The sequence below is a fragment of the Acipenser ruthenus genome, chromosome 9 (genome assembly GCF_902713425.1).
Source record: "Acipenser ruthenus chromosome 9, fAciRut3.2 maternal haplotype, whole genome shotgun sequence".
Classification (NCBI taxonomy): Eukaryota; Metazoa; Chordata; class Actinopteri; order Acipenseriformes; family Acipenseridae; genus Acipenser; species Acipenser ruthenus.
Genome location: NC_081197.1, coordinates 14,520,393 through 14,538,713, shown reverse-complemented (window position 1 = coordinate 14,538,713; position 18,321 = coordinate 14,520,393). Strand labels below are relative to the sequence as shown.

Here is an 18,321-nt window from a genome sequence, read left to right as displayed (position 1 = left end):
TCAAGGATCTTGTATCATTTACTTTAATAATACAACTCACAGTTCGAGCTTTCTTATTCTAGCACACTGTTAAAACCTGCCTGAAAATGTGATACCTGTCTAGGCAGTCACCACTGCAGAAACCCATTTTTGGGGTAAAATGAAATAATTATTGCATTCTATAATATATTATATAATTATAGTCTATAATATATTATATAATTATAGTCATTCTGCATTGGTTGGTAAATGGATATCATTTGGGGTGCTTCTGCACATCCTGCTTATTAAAGTTTTGAAGATGGCGTAAGTCAGGGATACTGATATTTATAGTAAGAGGTCTCAGTGGGGTAAACTACAACGGGTATGATTACCTATTCAGGTATAGCACTATATTTGTTAAGGAAGCGTTCTGAGTGGGGCAACACAGGCACGAATTGTCCCACCCCCAAACACTGCCAACCAGGGGTGGCTGAATACTCTGTGATTGACTCTACATAAAGCTAATCAAATTATAATAGTTAAAAAAGGACGAAAACACCCTGGTTTGGAATTACTGCACTTTAGATTTCTCAACAGAATTCTGCAGTGGTTTATTTTAGTGCGTGTGATTTAGTTTGTTTGAAAGGTCTGAAAGCTCTTTACTGTATTATAAGTTCTTAAATCAATCCAGTGACATTAATAACATGTTTAAGTCGTATTCTTTTATTTAAAAGGTCAAAGGTGACTTTGCAATTGTGTGAGTAAACTTAAGTTATGAAAACAAAATACAATACACTTAAAAAAAAATAAAAAATCGACTTATCCAGTGTACTGAATACAGCCAAACTGAAGCATGGTCCCTTTAAGACAGAGTACATAAACATGCTTTGCTTACTGCACTGTTTGTGATCAGTACGTTGTACACCAGGATCTGTCCTTAACTAGATCTCCAGCATGTGCAAACAAGCAATCTTTAACTCAGTACATACCTAGCCCCTTTATGAAGCCGATCACACTGGCTCTACTCCAACAGGCTGCAGTAACCTCCATTGGATTAGGGTACTGTATCTATCCAATGAGTTCCAAGTACTAGAATTCCATGAGATTATTACTCATAATCCTTTGCTTCTGTAGTGTTGTATCCATGGTGAGCTGACAGCTAAGGTAGTATCAAGATAGCTGGTGTAAACCTCTGTGATATTACAGCCCAGTAGTACTATAGTAGTTCCTGTGCCTTCTGAACCTTCTGAGCTTTCCAAGAGTCAAGGTCAGCAAATCATTTTTAGCTGAGGCACCACAGTGTGACGAGGTACAACATGCACAGTGGCATAGTTACGGTCCTATATTTATCCACATGCACACAGTATACTGACAGATTAGTTCAACTACTTGAAGCACCCCAAGCATGAGGCATGCCACTTCAGTGTAAACATCCATGCAAATTGCAACAGATTTGCATGAGCACGATGCATGGAAGTTGAACAGACAGTCTGTCAGCATGCAATAATGGCAGAAAGCAGGAATCACAATAAACAAAATGGTAGTTTGTGGTGCTGGGGGCTGGATTTTGGTATCGCTGAATAAAAATATTTCAGCTCTGGTACTGACTTAAATGTCACACCAGTGACATTGCAAAAGCTAATTGAACTCCCATTGGTAGTAAATGCATCTTTTATTACCAATATCCTTCTGTGACCTCTTGATTACCAAAATATTTTGTGATCCTCTCACCAGAGATAATAATATACTGAGTGCTTTGGTTGGGGTTAAATGGGTAATAAAATGCCCACCCCCATCATTCCCAGAAAACCATGTTCATCATTCCCAGAAAACCAATACATTTTGGGGTACCAGTGCACCTGGAGAGCATTTCAAATATTAAAACATGTTGTTTATATTGCATTCAAATACAGTACTACTGTGTTTGCAACTCAAACAAGAAAATCAATCAGATGCATTGACTTAGTTAAATTCTCAAAGGTATTTGATTTTAGTGGCAATTTATAAATCAACTGATGCTCAAGTAACGCAGTACATTCAAATGGGGGAAAACGAAATCATCCTGTGGAGTGTCTGCAGGTAATCTACTGTTCTGTTTAAAGTATACAGTTGCCCGTCCATAGACAAAACTCTGCTGTCCCGCCAAAAGCATACAGTACCTTGTTAAAACTAGAGCAATTCAAAAGATGAGCAATACCCAAATAGCATTCCTGTCTCTGTGCGAAGACTGTAATTAAGGTAGGTGTTTCACAGGAAGTAACCTGCAGTCATTTGGTAGAAACTACCATAACTAGCTGTCCAAAAACATAAAAATGAATGAACCCAGATTGCAATGAAATGCTTGACTTCTATTGACATGTATGTTGTGCTGTAGTGTATCGTGTTGTAAGCTGACACAATAACAACAGTAAACTATTATTAAAACTATCCACCATTCCTTAAATATTTTAACTTCTATGACAACATTCTCCTGGTTTGCAAATAAATGCCAAATTGCTCTAGTTCCAGGTTAACTGTCTTGCTAGAATATAGAGACTGAAATATAAATGCCCTTTATAGTATTACAAATTAATGTGTTATTTTAACTATACTTACACCCTGAACCAGAAACACTTTAAATGCATTTATAAACATTTTACCGGTTTGGAACAAATGTATGTTTCAGTACAATCAAAAGAGAAATAAATAATGTTTTGACTTAGTGTCTTAAGATTAAAAGGGATCTCCCATGGTTTTTCCTTTTGTCTTTATGTATTACTAATAGGAAAATTAAGGAAACACTGCATTTATTTATAGCTTAATGAGAAAGTGGCTTTTATTCAGGACATGACTTCACTAGATATTTCCTCTTTCATGGCAACACCCATAATGTCTTCATAATTAATTTTGATGATTATGCTTATCCTAAACTACTAAATCTTTGTGAATTACTTGCATAGAAAAGATAAAATAAGCCTTCTTTACCAAATCAAATAAGAATTTGCATTACACAGTACATGGGATCAATTTAACACTCTGGGTTGTAAAGACACAACATGTATATTTTATGAGAGTGATAAAACAATTAACCAATAAAACTAGGGGGGAAGAACTAAGGGCAGAACAGCATACAGCAGCTGCAGAAAGGACCAGTTAATAGTTTCTTGCTAATTCCTCTCTGAAAATGTGCCTTTTTTTAATGAAAAAAGGGTCTATTATATGTTGTATATAAGGACAGTTTATAAAAACCTTAGCAACAACATATTTCTGAATATGACACTTCCTGAAATGTGTGAACATATACAGTTACCCTACATCTACTGTACAAATGTTCTTGACTCCAAATGTGAATGTTCTGCAAGCCAGCGTTGATTTCTTGCCATGTTTAGATAATTGTCACAGCACAGTCTTGGCATGTTTTTGAATATTTGCTTTTAGAAATAACTGGTTCCATTAAAGTGGGATTTTTGGCTGTATATAAGCACTTCTCTGTACAACTTCAAGTAGCAGAGGGGTGGGAGTGGGGGGATTAATATACACACCTGTCCCTGTCCTGTCTCACCACCAATTCAAACAGCTGCTGCAGTCTGTGCTGTCTCAAATGAACAAAACAGGCAGACTGTCATTTCCAAATTAAGTGACAAACAGAAAGGGAATGACCATAAACACAATAATGTGACGTTAAACAGACACGAAATAAAAAAATAAAATAAAAATTCCTTTAAATAAGTTACACTTAATGTTACTAGCTATCAACTTTTGGGAGTCATCGAGGTGGTGGTTTTTCAGTACCCCATGATTCTTCCATGCCTGCATGGAGCTAACTATGCTTAGCCATTCATATCTGGGATTTATGATTGCTGTCTTTACATTTTATTTTACCATGGTACCTGTATGCTGCAGTACATTTTTATAAGGGAACTAGATGAAACTAGAATAATGTATTCCAGTATTTGCAGCCCTTAATATATATGAAAACCAGTGCAGGCACATACAGAGGATCCTCAAAATCGTGTGATAAGTGCATAGCAAGTGAAAGATTATAGTGAAATGTAACCCTAACCCTATACAGGAGGCTAGGGTTGAATAATAAAATACAAGTTTGGTGAAGTTTCTTGTTATATAAACTCTCTACAAATATGTAAAACAACATGTGCAGAAAAACTATTTAGAGGGTTTGTGTTTTACAACTTTACTTGACTGACGTAAAGGAAAAATGTTATTATTTTAACTTCCATGTGTTATGGTATCATAACCTGACCCATAATAATCACATGAACATTGTAGTTTGCCTCTGCTGTATTGTACCTAATCATTAATTGGATAAATTACCATAAATAAATAAAAACAAGTTTGCAGATTGATACAAAATGAAGGCAGTTATCATGTTCACAATGTAGTGTGTGACAGACAGTCAAATTATAGTAATACCTAGCATAATTCCTACTAGATCCTGTAATTTATAGAATGATTCTATCCATGTAACACTTTCAATTTAGATGCATTATATTGTTATTTTTAGAATTATTATATGCATTTTTTCCTCATTGAAATGTATTTTGCTGCACAATTAACTACGTTGTATTTTATTATTACACTACGATTGAGAAAATGTAAACAAGGACTAGTAGTGGAATATTAAACCTGCTTGTAAACAGATTATCCAGAATACTTATTTGGAATACTTGTATTGGGAATACAGAAATATCCTGAATATGTTGGGGATGTATACATACTGTCTAACTTCTGGACAAGGCAGAAAATTCCAATTTCCTAAAAAATTCTAATCTCCATTTGTGACCCCTGGTCCTTGTTTCTTTTTTCAGGTTGAAAAAGTCCCCTGGGTCGACATTGTCAATACCTTTTAGAATTTTGAATGCTTGAATCTGATCACCGCGTAGTCTTCTTTGTTCAAGACTGAATAGATTACATTATTTTAGCCTGTCTGCATACGACATGCCTTTTAAACCCGGGATAATTCTGGTAGCTCTTCTTTGCACTCTTTCTAGAGCAGCAATATCCTTTTTGTAACAAGGTGACTAGAACTGAACACAATATTCTAGATGAGGTCTTACTAATGCATTGTAAAGTTTTAACATTACTTCCCTTGATTTAAATTCAACACTTTTCAAAATATATCCAAGCATCTTGTTGGCCTTTTTTATAGCTTCCCCACATTGTCTAGATGAAGGCATTTCTGAGTCAACATAAACTCCTAGGTCTTTTTCATAGATTCCTTCTTCAATTTCAGTATCTCCCATATGATATTTATAATGCACATTTTTATTGCCTGCGTGCAGTACCTTACACTTTTCTCTATTAAATGTCATTTTCCATGTGTCTGCCCAGTTCTGAATGCTATCTAGATTATTTTGAATGACCTCTGCTGCTGCAACAGCGTTTGCCACTCCTCCTATTTTTGTGTCATCTGCAAATTTAACAAGTTTGCTTACTATACCAGAATCTAAATCATTAATGTAGATTAGGAATAGCAGAGGACCTAATACTAATCCTTGTGGTACACCACTGGTTACCTCCCTCCATTTTGAGGTTTCTCCTCTAATCAGTACTTTCTGTTTTCTACATGTTAACCACTCCCTAATCCATGTGCATGAATTTCCTTGAATCCCTACTGTGTTCAGTTTGAGGATTAATCTTTTATGCAGGACTTTGTCAAAAGCTTTCTGGAAATCTAAATAAACCATGTCATATGGTTTGCAATTATCCATTGTCGATGTTGCATCCTCAAAAAATCAAGCAGGTTAGTTTGACACAATCTCCCTTTTCCTAAAACCATGCTGACTGTCTCCCAGGATACTGTTACCATAGAGGTAATTTTCCATTTTGGGTCGACATGTGGGGCAAACACAGTAAACACAATGACTGAGCCTAGGATGTGCAACAGCAATTACATTTCTATATGACCTACGCTAAGTGACAAGGAGAAAATATGATCTATCCATACCAGCAGTGTTACATAATCCTCATTTCACTCATTCTAATGAGTCTAACTAGTGATATTTTGTAATGTACTGTATTTTTGTAAATCAAATACAATGAGACAGTTGCTGATGGGCTCATCTAATAAATACCACATGATGCATGTGTCCCAATGCATTAGGATACACTTAAAATGGCCTTCTAGCTCAGTATACAGCATCTCAGTATTTACTAAGCTTAACTAGTCTATTTTATCTCTTCGTTGAAAAGGCGTCTTCATTTTAAATTTGCTGGCACACGTCCCAGGTGCCCAGGGTACCCTGACGTGCAGTGTTTAATTTGGATTAAAACAGCCAAGTTGAAACAGGATTAATATTCAGTTACTAAGATTTATGCTTTAGATTGGTACAGTGTGCTGCCCTGATCTCCAGCCAAACCACTAAACCATAAGATACAATATAATGCACACTAGACATACACACAAAATGTTTAGTACTCTCAGTACATTTTTAAAATACTGGTAGTGTTTCAAAATATACAATAGGTACCATACTCACCCACATGTCACACTACATAATATTTGTATAATAATAATAATAATGATAATAATAATAATAATAAATACCTGACTGAATTCCCCTTGATCAGTGCAAGGCTTTCGCCAGTAGAATGTTGTCATATCTATCTTGGGGATCCAGTATACCGGTAGTCCATATGAGTGCAACATTTTTCTCTGCCATTTTTGTAACTTTTTGTAACTTTGTTCTTGCAGCAAGCTGAAGTTAAGCCCTGTATTGGTCCTTTTCTTTTTCATGTTTTCATTCTTTTAAAAGATGCTCAATGAATTAGGCTTAAGAGATTTTACTTCCACGCTACAGGTGGTCGCTCAATCCTGGTGCTATGCTAATTTAATAAATGTCATACTTTTTTGTTCTTGGTAGGTACCCATGATAGATGCTACTTTAGGCTAGTGTACAATGAATTTCATCTTATTGCTAAGGGACAGAAAAGTCTAGACTTAAAGCAATCAGCTATCCGATGACCAGACACTACGATAACAAAAGTGTAAAGGATACAAAAAATATCTTTCTGTGCTTTGCAAAGGGCCATTAGTTATAGTAGAAAGTTGTGTGAGGTTACGTCACAAACGGGTTCTTCACTGTGAAGCCTCGTGAACGGGTGTGGCTTTCGGACATGTTTCCATGCAAAAAAGAAAAAAAGAAAAAACTAACTTTTGGTCAATTTGCACAGCCTTTTAGCGTGAGAAGGTGATTTACCCAGCATTTTAAGTCTTACCATGTTTTAGTTGCACACGTCCTGTAGCGTGAGGAATGTGCATGCTCACATTCTCACAACAATGGAGAGAACATTTGGAGTTTCTAAACAGCATAGGAACCTCGCCATAGAATGCATAATGTATTTACTGAATATGAAGTGGATATCTCAATGCCTTTGGTCTTTTTCATCTTGAAACCAAAAAGTCACGACCACAATATTGTAGCCATATTAGGTCAAGCGTAGTTTGAAAATACTTTTAGATCATTAAATAAATTCTCCATTGTAAACTTTGACCTCCATCCCAGTCTGTGTACTTTGAAATATAAAGTTAATTTCACATTCTAACATCTAAGAATGGTCAGCTATGCAAATGTAATACTTTGAATAATTTGCAATTCAACTATGACACACAGAAAATCATTTGTTTACTTCAGTCAAACTGAGTACATAATGCAATTTGACATTGGACCCATTACCAAATCACAATGTTGTACCCTGAGCAGCAAGAAAAATATCACAGAATATAAAATCATAACACAGGATGGAACTTCTTTACTATTCCTGTGTTTTTAGAATTGCATAACATGTATGTTTCAGAAAAAGGACAACTTACTAAATGGAGCTGAAACTAATTATGTAATCCTCTTGTTGAGGCTGATCAAACATTTCACAGCCCTCCATATCAACATGATTGTCTTCCCTAAGGCCGAAATGAGAGTTAAGATCTCTAGTATAGCCTGCTACTCCCCGTTTCTGGAGACGAGGGAGACTGATATGCTGTGACAGAGAATGTTGACTAGGATTCATTCAATCTCCCTCCCGACCTGTGGGGACACTGTATAACTGGAGCAGAGTGCCCCGTAATGGATGGTTTAGCATTTCATTCCAGGGTCAGTCGGAAGCCGGACATCCAGGAAGGGGGCGGGGCCACGATACCAGAAATCAGCGCCTTAATGCGATAGGCGATATGTCAGTCACGGATTGGAAGAGACGTGATTGGCCACGCCACCAAAAGAGGGCGCGACGGAGGGTATTTAGGGGAAGTGGCCCCAGTGTTCCTTTTGATGTGGTTACCGCTAGGACTGAAAAATGAAACAATCTATTAGTGTCGCAAGTGTTTCGTATTGTATTTGTTTGTTCTGCTAACTGTTTGTCATTTGTGTTGTCAGACAGCTAAGCACTAATCGGGAGCTGTCGCTTATTCACGAACTGTGTGTCTTTCACCACACCTGCACAAGAGCACTCACTGTCGGGAGAATTGACCGTGTCTGTGTTGTGTGTTAATTAAAGTGTCTTATTGTTTTCGGGACTGTAAACTCTGGTTTTGCACAGAGAGCGATACACATGGCTGTGTAGCGCCCGTGCTTAAAGTGTTGCTGACATGCAACCCAGCCGAATAAAGGAGCTGTTTTATTGAACTATAACTGTCTATGTGTGTTATTATTGCACTGCACCAACTACACCTGTGTACTACCAACTACACGTTCACATGTGCATATTAAACTGAAAATCCCAGAGACAACCAGCTGAATTAGGACCTGCAATCATACTTTTGCTCTGAAATATCCCGAGCCACTAACCACAGTGAAAAGGGTGAGTTAGATGTAGATCCTGGTGTTAGCTAACAAAATACTGGCAGTGGTAGCAAGTTTTGCCAGAAGCGACAGGCACTGGATGAAACTGAAATGCCACATGTGACTCAAGTAAACAAGATGTTTGCTCAGGCAACATAAACATGACATCATCAGCCTGATGAAAGCCTAGATTCAGTGCAGCTACCGAAAGGAGAACACAGTACAAATAATACCCTATACACACACACTAATGAGCCAGTCCTTGGGGAAATCAGTCCTTGGGGATCAGCTGAAACTTGAATGTGGTTGCTTAGTTTCCTGCCATGGTATCCCTAAGTGTGATCATGACTGAGGCAGGGTTGACATCGCTGTGGGGGTCACAGATGAAAACTGCAAGTGCATTGCCTTCCTCTGTCTGGGTATATGGAACAGGCTGATTATGGAAGAGACGGGTCTGTATCCAGCATGGGCTTGCATGCCCTCTTGCACAATGTATTATTGACACTGTCTCCTTTTCTTGTTAGGGTTTAGATGAGCACACACTGTAATACACACTCAAGGAGGCTCTCTTTATTGGGATGTGTGACAGCTGGGGTACTGAATTCCTGTCTCATCTATTTATTTATTTATTTGTACAGGTCCATTCCAACCTTTATAAGAACCAGTAACAGCAGAACTAAAATAAAGTTAACATTATTATTATTATTTATTTATTAGCAAACATCTACTGCTTAAAGATATATTTTCTGTGTGATTCCATATTGTTGTTTCTGGTAACATTATATATATATATATATATATATATATATATATATATATATATATATATATATATATATATATATATATATATAGCCATGCTGTATGGCTATTACATCACAAATATGTTTCATAAAAGACTGAAGACTGATTGTGGGGAAGCACATTAGTGTTGCACAGGCTTCACTGCACAATGCCTCACCTATGAGCTCAAACTTCCACAAATCGACTTGAGGAGTCTTTGTGCTGGAATAAATATGAAGCATAGGCACAAAAAAGACCTAGCCATAGGATATTAAACAGGAAAGATAATAAATATTAGGAAATGCAGATTAACAAAAAATATCCCTTGACCAACCAAGATATTTCTCTGTGAAAAACGTTTCTGGTTACAGAGCAAAGACTCAATAATTGGATTACAGAGTGCAATTCAAATTGTTTTATCTCATTTCTGGCTGTTCAGTTTCAGCCACATATTTACAAGACTGCCTAATAAAAAAGGGTTTAATTATAACCACTGCATATCACCCGATGATGTTAGCACTGTAACGTGTTTGATAAAGTGTACGGAAGACTGAACTTAGCTTGCCCAGTTTCCATTACTTACAAAATCATTAACACCTTCAACAGACCAGACCTAAACTGTGGTTTTCAGTCGTAAGAAGCACAGGCAGTAAAAAAGTTGCTGGGGACCAGAAAATGGAGATTAGAAATGATGATAAAATACAAGTAGAGATAAAAGGACTATTGGGGATAAAGAAGAAGGAGAGTGCTGAGAGATCTAGTTTTAGTTCTGAATTGCACGCTGCTGATGATGCTGACCAGGTGTCAGGTTCACCTCAGCAAGGTTACTTGGAATACAATGATCCATCAGTGCATTCTAAGCAAGGAAAATGTTCTGAAAGGGACCTTACCAGATTAACAACCAGAGGTGACTGTGCAAGAACCCTGGTACTGTTTCTTCAGAGCTAATATGTGTGCAAACAGAGTGAAAGTGCAGAAAATGCAGATTCGACTTTGCCTTCAGGAGAAAATCCTTTCGAAAACAAAAAGAGCAAACTAGAATACTTGACTGTCTCCTAGTACTATGTAAAAATGACCATAAGAAAGGTAAATAGTATTATCTTAAAGTGATGTTAGCCACAACCTGAAGTGATGTTATCCACAACCTTTATTTGTAATTGTTAAGCAGTCTATTTGCTTGTTACACAATAATTCTGCAATCACTTTCTAATGTATCTCAATAATGAACTTGTATTCCAGCCAACCAATTCAGCAGATAAGAAATAAAGAAAAACACATTACAAATACCTGCACTGGAAATAGTGTATGTGTATGTTCTGTAACTTGTAACTGCCTCACATAGGCATTTTATTTCTATTTTATTTCAAGGTCAATATTAAAGCAGCATTAAAAAATCCCTCAGAATGTAAATAACAGATGCATTCAATCCTTCACAAGAGGACCAGAGTTTAACAAACCACATAAACGCAATGTGAAATTACTGTACGCTTGAAATACCAACCACACTAACATATCCCAGTATTATTAACCAACCACAGCTACTTGTCTTTTTAAGCAGCCAGTTTTAACATTGATACCTGTACCTGTTTCTCTCATGAATACAATTATTCTGCATTTTAATTAAACTAATTATTTTTAATTTTGCAAAACTCATGACTTCCGGCAGGTGTTAGGCTCAAGTTCGAGTGAATGGCATACTTAAGTAACCGAATAAACAAGACATTTAAAACAGCCATAGTCTAATTATATGATTTTTATACCTTTGAAGTTTGATGGCAGTAATTATGAAAATCTCACCCATTTTAATACCAATACAACAAGTTTAATGATGGTCACTTGGTATTAACACTGAAAAACTAAACACATAAAAAAATAAAAATACAGGATACAATTAGTAAACATTCTCCATGAAGCCATTAAACATCTCTGTTATATAGCTGCCAGCGCGTATTAGATTAGAACAGATCAAATAAACATGTAGGCAGGAAACGCAGATGTGAAACAGGCTATTACAGTCGGGACCAGAGAACCACTGGATAGGGGCATTTAATCAAGCCAAATCCCATTACTTGAGCCCTTGCACGTAGCGAGAGCTATTTAAATCTATGACATTCTGATCAGAGAGAAGCAGCTGGGAGCAAAAAATCAAACAGCTCAACGATAACATGCAACACAAACACACACCCAAATGTTATTATATTCGCTATTGTTAAGCTACTGAATAGCACAGGACCCATTGCTTGTTACTCACTGTTGCTCCAGGATTTTAGCAGGGATTTGATGCTGATTTCAAAGAAGCCTGAATCTTGCTGGCTGGCCATGTCTGCAGCATACAAAGAGACTTCTGTAATCCCAAGCAGCAGAAGAGGCAGGTAGTTTTTGTGTGTACAGTACGTATCTGCGAGTGTGTCCCCACTTACTGATGCATACCAGAGGTCAGGATGGGAAATGCAGTCTCTGCAAGCCACTTCTGTCCTTGGCAGACAGTCTTCTTTAAAAATAAAAGCCTGATGCAGCTGTAATAGGCTCCCCTTAAATAACACGCGCCCGACTCTGACAGAGTCCAATCCTCTTACTGCAGGCTGTCAATAATAACTGCTATTTGTCTGTGGCCTGAGATGGTCTGGTGGTCTTCCATCTTTAAACATGCTTTCTTTCATTAATTTACTCAGGCAACTGCTGAATAAACAGTGCTAGAATTGCTCCTTGAAGAGGATGTTCACTTCATGTAGACAGTCCAGAAAAAAAAAAAATAGAAGCAGCTGAGCTGATGGGGGTGATTTAATGAACCTTCTCTATCAAATGCTGAGGCAGAGCACTGACTTGGAGCCACACTGAAGAAGGGCGGTGAGTGTTTTATTTTTTCCCACAGCTACAGGAATTTCACAGGTTCTGTGTTCCTGTACTGCATGGATAAAAAAACAACCTCAAATGAATACCCAGCGTGTGCACTGTGGTCTGCTCCTTCCCTTCCGCCTGTCTCCAAGCACAACACTCTGAATTATACACAATCGCATCATGCTGCAGTAAAGCAAAGCTGCACCCATAGATCTGGTTGCAGTGACGTTAAAAAAACCATCAGTCAGCCCAGTCTCGGGAGAGGCAGTGAGAGAGAGAGAGAGAGAGAGAGAGAGAGAGAGAGAGAGAGAGAGAGAGAGAGAGAGAGAGAGAGAGAGAGAGAGAGAGAGAGAGAGAGAGAGCACTTGCATAACAGCAACAACAAGCTATTAAGCTCTGTTATTCTGGTGGTATTGTAAATATCACAGTCTCAATAAAAATCCAATGTAGTCAAGCATGAAATTCAAAGGCAAGCTGCATAAAGCCAGTGCTGTAAGGGTAGCTGATGATAGCACCTTGTTGACAACCTTTTCCTATCTGCTTTGTTGACTCGGATGCTTGGATAAATGATACATACTGTATTGGGATTACCACACTATAGTATTAAAGGGGTATTAAGAAACATTATAATGGATACTGTATGTTTCTGATGAGAACACAGTAATTACATTTTTTATTTCACGGCAACATAGTAGCTGATTTATAGACCTGCAGCAGTGCTACAGTTCCTAACAAGGTGGCAAAGTCATTTCGCTTCATGTTCATCCACGCAAAGATAGGTATGACACTATTAATCAGCAAGATGACAGCAACATCAGGCAATGGCGTTCCTTCGGGTGTTGAATGTTTTCAAAACGTAAGGAGAAACACTTCTGTATATTTTACAGTAGACTGCGTCTATTGTTTCAAAGATATCTCTGTAACAGTTACATTCAATAGAACAATCTTTTATAATGTGTGACGAGGGTGACTGGGAGACAGTTTGCTAAACCTTGCTTTGGCCATCTGTGATACAAACAATACATATGTCTCTATTGCACTCAGACAGCAGCTCGGCCTCTTCTGCGTTCAGCTCACAAGGAAAACACAACGCAACAGCCTGATCCTCGTAGCAGCACACAGAAGTGTAAAGCATTGCACCACCGACTGCTCATTACTAAGCAGTGTTTGCAGAGACTGTATTCCCTATCCTGATCTCTGGTCAATGCAACAATATCTTCTTTACATCACAGCATAGTACAGCATGGCATTTTTTATAGTGTCATATAAAGGGTTCAGATTATAGCTGGGGGATGTTTGTTGTATTGTGCAGTGCAACGAATGCTTTGTTTTTAAAACGTTCTAAGAAAATTAGTCAATGCATATTATTATTATTATTTATTTATTAGCAGACGCCCTTATCCAGGGCGACTTACAATTGTTACAAGATTTTATACAGTTGGGTTTATACTGGAGCAATATAGGTAAAGTACCTTGCTCAAGGGTACAGCAGCAGTGTCCCCCCCACCTGGGATTGAACCCACGACCCTCCAATCAAGAATCCAGAGCTCTAACCTCTACTCCACACTGCTGCCTTATAAGAATGAATATAAGAATATGAGTAAGAGTGACCTTCTAAATTATGTTATAATTCATATTTGCTGGCATGCAAATTGTTAGCAAACTGTTCACTAAGAATACAAAGATTACATTGACAAAAATAACTACAAATCAACATATTTCATTTTATTCTATTCAATTTTCACATCAAATAGGGTCATTTGAACTGATGATATTCTATCGTGCAGTTAATTGAAAGAACACAGAAATGTATGGGGCAATCTCCTAGATATCTTCAAGTACCACATGTATTCATTTCCTTTTCAATTATTAGAATGGCACATAATAAAAAGAATAGATCCTTCACATGTAATACATTTTTCTCATTATTATTACTAATTAAAGGGCATTTATAACTAGTAAATAAGAAGTTACATTGTTACGCTGTGCTTACTTTTTATGTTTAATATCTTGGATTTAAAAAAATCAACTTATTCAAGTTTCTGTGCATCGCATATATCACTACTAGAACCATATTTGTATACTGCCCACAATACACCTTTGGCAACACTTGAACAGTCTGAAAACTATCTATAGCGTGGATGGCGTAAATGAAATACCCAAAAACTTCATTTTTTGGGGTGGGTGGGGCAGATGGAAGGCACATTGGTAGCATAGCAAAAATATTTCCTTTGAAGTCTGAATAACTACAATGACACGTGACAATGTGTCCCAGCTACAAATATCTGAAGAGCCAGGAGTTGTGGAAATGCTGAATTAAGACACCTTGCTAAATCCAGGATGCTAACCTTAAACATAGAAAACACTGTTGAAATAATCCACAGTTGTTTTGTTTTCAGGAAAATGGAGCTATTTTAGGTGAAACATTTATTTGAATGAATGTAACTTTCTGACCCTTCATGAGAATAGCTGGCATGTTGTATCTGACTGCATCTAGTCTACCAGGAGCATTTTTTTGTTTGTTTTTTCTGGGACATGAGCAAAGTACCCATGATTGTTCATTGTATAATGTCTTGGGAGTGGTCTCACTACTCACAGGCAATTAGGACTTTTTTTCACTTATTGCTTACAGAAACATTACAGGTCACTTGCCAGCTTACAGAACTGACTAAAAATAACTTGCCTTCTTTTCCAGATTATCCCTATTTTAAACATGTGCAGTCAAGCCCTCTACACTTGAAATAACCATCCCTCCAAGTATAAAGCACATTTTTATATTTAAACATGTTCAGTATTTTAAAAGTCTTTGCTTGTTTCATTCGTTCATAATGGAATCTCATACCTCTGAAGTTCAGCACCTGTGGAATCCTTACACCCATCTCTCAGTCCTATGGATCAGTACTTTATCTTGTGGTCTTGACCCGGTAATTGGTGGAAATGTCACAGATGCCATTCTTGATGGCTACTGCTGTTAAGTGGTGTATGGAAGGGGCACAAAGCTAAACTTTAATACCAGACTTTGTTACCCACAGTGCTAAAGCACATTAGTGGGGCAAATTGTCACCATAGACCTTTTACAGAAATAAATGTGTTGGTTTGTGTGGCAAGGCTAAGGCCATGTGGAGGCACTATATATATATATATATATATATATATATATATATATATATATATATATATACACAGTGCCTTGCATAAGTATTCACCCCCCTTGGACTTTTCCACATTTTGTAGTGTTTCAACCTGGAATTAAAATGGATTTAATTAGGATGTTTTGTCACTGATCTACACAAAAGAGTCCATAATGTCCAAGTGAGGAAAATTATTTACAAATAAAAAACTGAAAAGTCTTGATTGCATAAGTATTCACCTCCTTTGCTGTGTCACCCCTAAATAAGCTCTGGTGCAACCAATTGCCAGAAGTAAAAATCCCAATTAAATCCATTTTAATTCCACATTGTAACACTACAAAATTTGGAAAAGTCCAAGGGGGGTGAATACTTATGTAAGGCACTGTGTGTGTGTGTGTGTATATATATATATATATATATATATATATATATATATATATATATAAAATAGATGGGCTTCAGTGATTTACAGGAAAATAATTCCATCTAGTGTTTGTGACTAGATAAAAATAGGCTGCATTTTATTTCACTATCAAGACATTCTGCTTATTAAAATAACAACTGGTAAGATACCCAGTTTCAGCGGCGCTTGACCTCCAGTGTGATTTTTTTTATTGCTTTTTTAGGGAACAGTGGCAGAGTTCCATCCGCATCACAGCTAGACATTAGAGGCATGACTATATCTGAGACACACATGGGCAGCCCAGTGGGTCAGGAAGGTGAGGAGCCTCCAATGTGACAAAGTACTGGAATTCCAGACTCTGCAGGGGGCACTGTGCATTCCACCACGCTGACACTCCTCAGCTGGGTAACAGCAGAGCAGCACCACTGAGTGAAGGCAGTTTATATATTCCTGACCTCCCAACCCAGATGCAAATAGATGAATAATGAAGCAGGGGTCCTCACTAGTAATTTGTGGATGGCCACTTTAGTAACTACAAAACTGTTTGGGACACAGGGTATAATTACTATAACCTTTCCCCCCCAACCATTTAACATTACAGCTTTTGCAGCAATGTATGTGATCATGGTTTTAGTTACAATGTAATCTGTGCAGTCTATGTTTCTACTAATATATGACTGTCTTCACATAAGCTTTAAAATAAGAATATAACCTAGATATTATTTTATAAGAATGTTCCTCTCACCCTTTCTATTGCAAAATAAAATGTTTTGCAATGTCTGTAAATCATGCGGTTTGATTGTCTGGAAGGGCCTTCATAATGTTGATTTATAAAATGGCACAGGAGCCGAGGCTGAGAGCACAGAGGAGTAGATTGTAATGACTCGAATGCCTCAAAATCAGTTTTGCATTATTACATATTATCAGTTACCTTTGAGGGCACAACGTTACCCACTGGTACAGCACTAAGGAACACTGATTTATAGGGATTATTTGTGCAGATTTAAATGAACAAAAAAAGACATCCATCTACCTGAAAAGCCTTAAGCAAAGGGAATGATCTCATACCATACCGTAAATGAAAACCACCTTCTATTGTATATAAAAAGCCAAGCTATGCTGTAATGAATGTAAACAGTCTGCCCTAATGGTGCTGTATGATAGCCCGAAACATAATACTTTATGAATAACACAAAAATAGATTTATCTAAAGCTTTTCATTCATCATTCTCCAGAAAACTGAAAATATCATTGGAAACAAATTAACTCATGTCATTCAGAAATGAGGTAATTTGTACCATGGTACGCTTTGGTATAGAATTTGCAGTGTTACTGTACTGCAGGTTTCTCTTTGAAACATGATAATAGGCCATATTTACAAAACATTGTCCATAACAATGCGTAACTTTAAGTTCATTTTTCCTCTTACAATAAAACAGCGCTAGTGTACATTCTTTGTGAATATCACCTAATGTACATCTACCACTGTTACAGAAGTCTTTTCGCTTTGTAATATACATAAGAAATGAAATGCATTATTATTTTGTTGTTGTTCTTTTTGCTTTCCATTGTTACAAAGCAAGCAGGTCTCTGTTTTGTTTTTTTGTATCTGTTTAATGGGAATGTCTTTGCTGCTAGTTGGTTTCGAAGCATTCCATGTGCAGACAGAATGTGGCACAGCAAATGATCCGATTCTGACAGGTGACTCGTATCGAATCCCGACTCGATCTCCCGGCCCTCTGGAGCTACATTTTATCCAGACTACAGGGCATTTTATTTTGCAAGACCCCTGTTAGACAGTCTGGATTTGCTTACTGAAAAACTGTTCTACTTTTGCTAACTTGCTGAATAAACACTGACAGTGGTTTAAATGTCACCTGCTATTCTCTACAATGCATTTCTGATGCAGAAGCCTTTACTGTTACACGGACCCAGACTTTCAGTGAAGACACTTTTTCCTGCTACAACACTATTAGTTCATTTCCTGTGTTACAGGAAATTGGACCCCATATTATTCTCACACTCACCTTCTATGCTGCACGAAGGAAACTGTAAGTGGGATATTAATTGTAACATGCTGTAGAAAGTGAATGGAGGAAAGAAAACCAAGTACTTCTATCAAATGTATAGTGCTATGGCGGGATCATTTCACAGCGCTTTAACTCAAGTCGTTATTATGAATAAACATGATTGAATATTCATGAAACTGATCTACTGATCATTTTTGGCCCCTTTAATGTTGTGATATAAGAAACTGTATTTTGAAAGTCTTGGTTATTAAAACTTTAATATTGTTTTGATATTTTATTTTGAAATTTCAATAAAGTGTGATATTGGAATGAGTTGAGATTGAGTTTAACAAACTGTTTTGTTGGTGTAGATGGAAACATGCTACCTAACTATGACATTATACTGAAAAACTAAAATTAGTAGG

General features: G+C 37.1%; 1 protein-coding gene across 8 annotated transcripts in view; it reads right to left on the bottom strand.

Moving 5' to 3' along the window:
* LOC117405949 (protein furry homolog) overlaps positions 1-18,321 on the bottom strand; it is a 111,693-nt gene that overhangs the window by 67,709 nt on the left and 25,663 nt on the right. Inside the window, exon 1 of one of the 8 annotated variants that reach the window (XM_034009506.3) lies at positions 11,767-12,533. The exons of 5 other annotated variants lie outside the window; for them this stretch is intronic. In XM_034009506.3, coding sequence (XP_033865397.3) covers positions 11,767-11,836 — 70 coding nt within the window. In that variant the 5' untranslated portion in view covers positions 11,837-12,533. Of the gene's footprint in view, positions 1-950; positions 1,119-11,766; positions 12,534-18,321 lie in introns of those variants that run through there. 2 more of the 8 variants (XM_059030476.1, XM_059030473.1) reach the window with 2 other exon arrangements.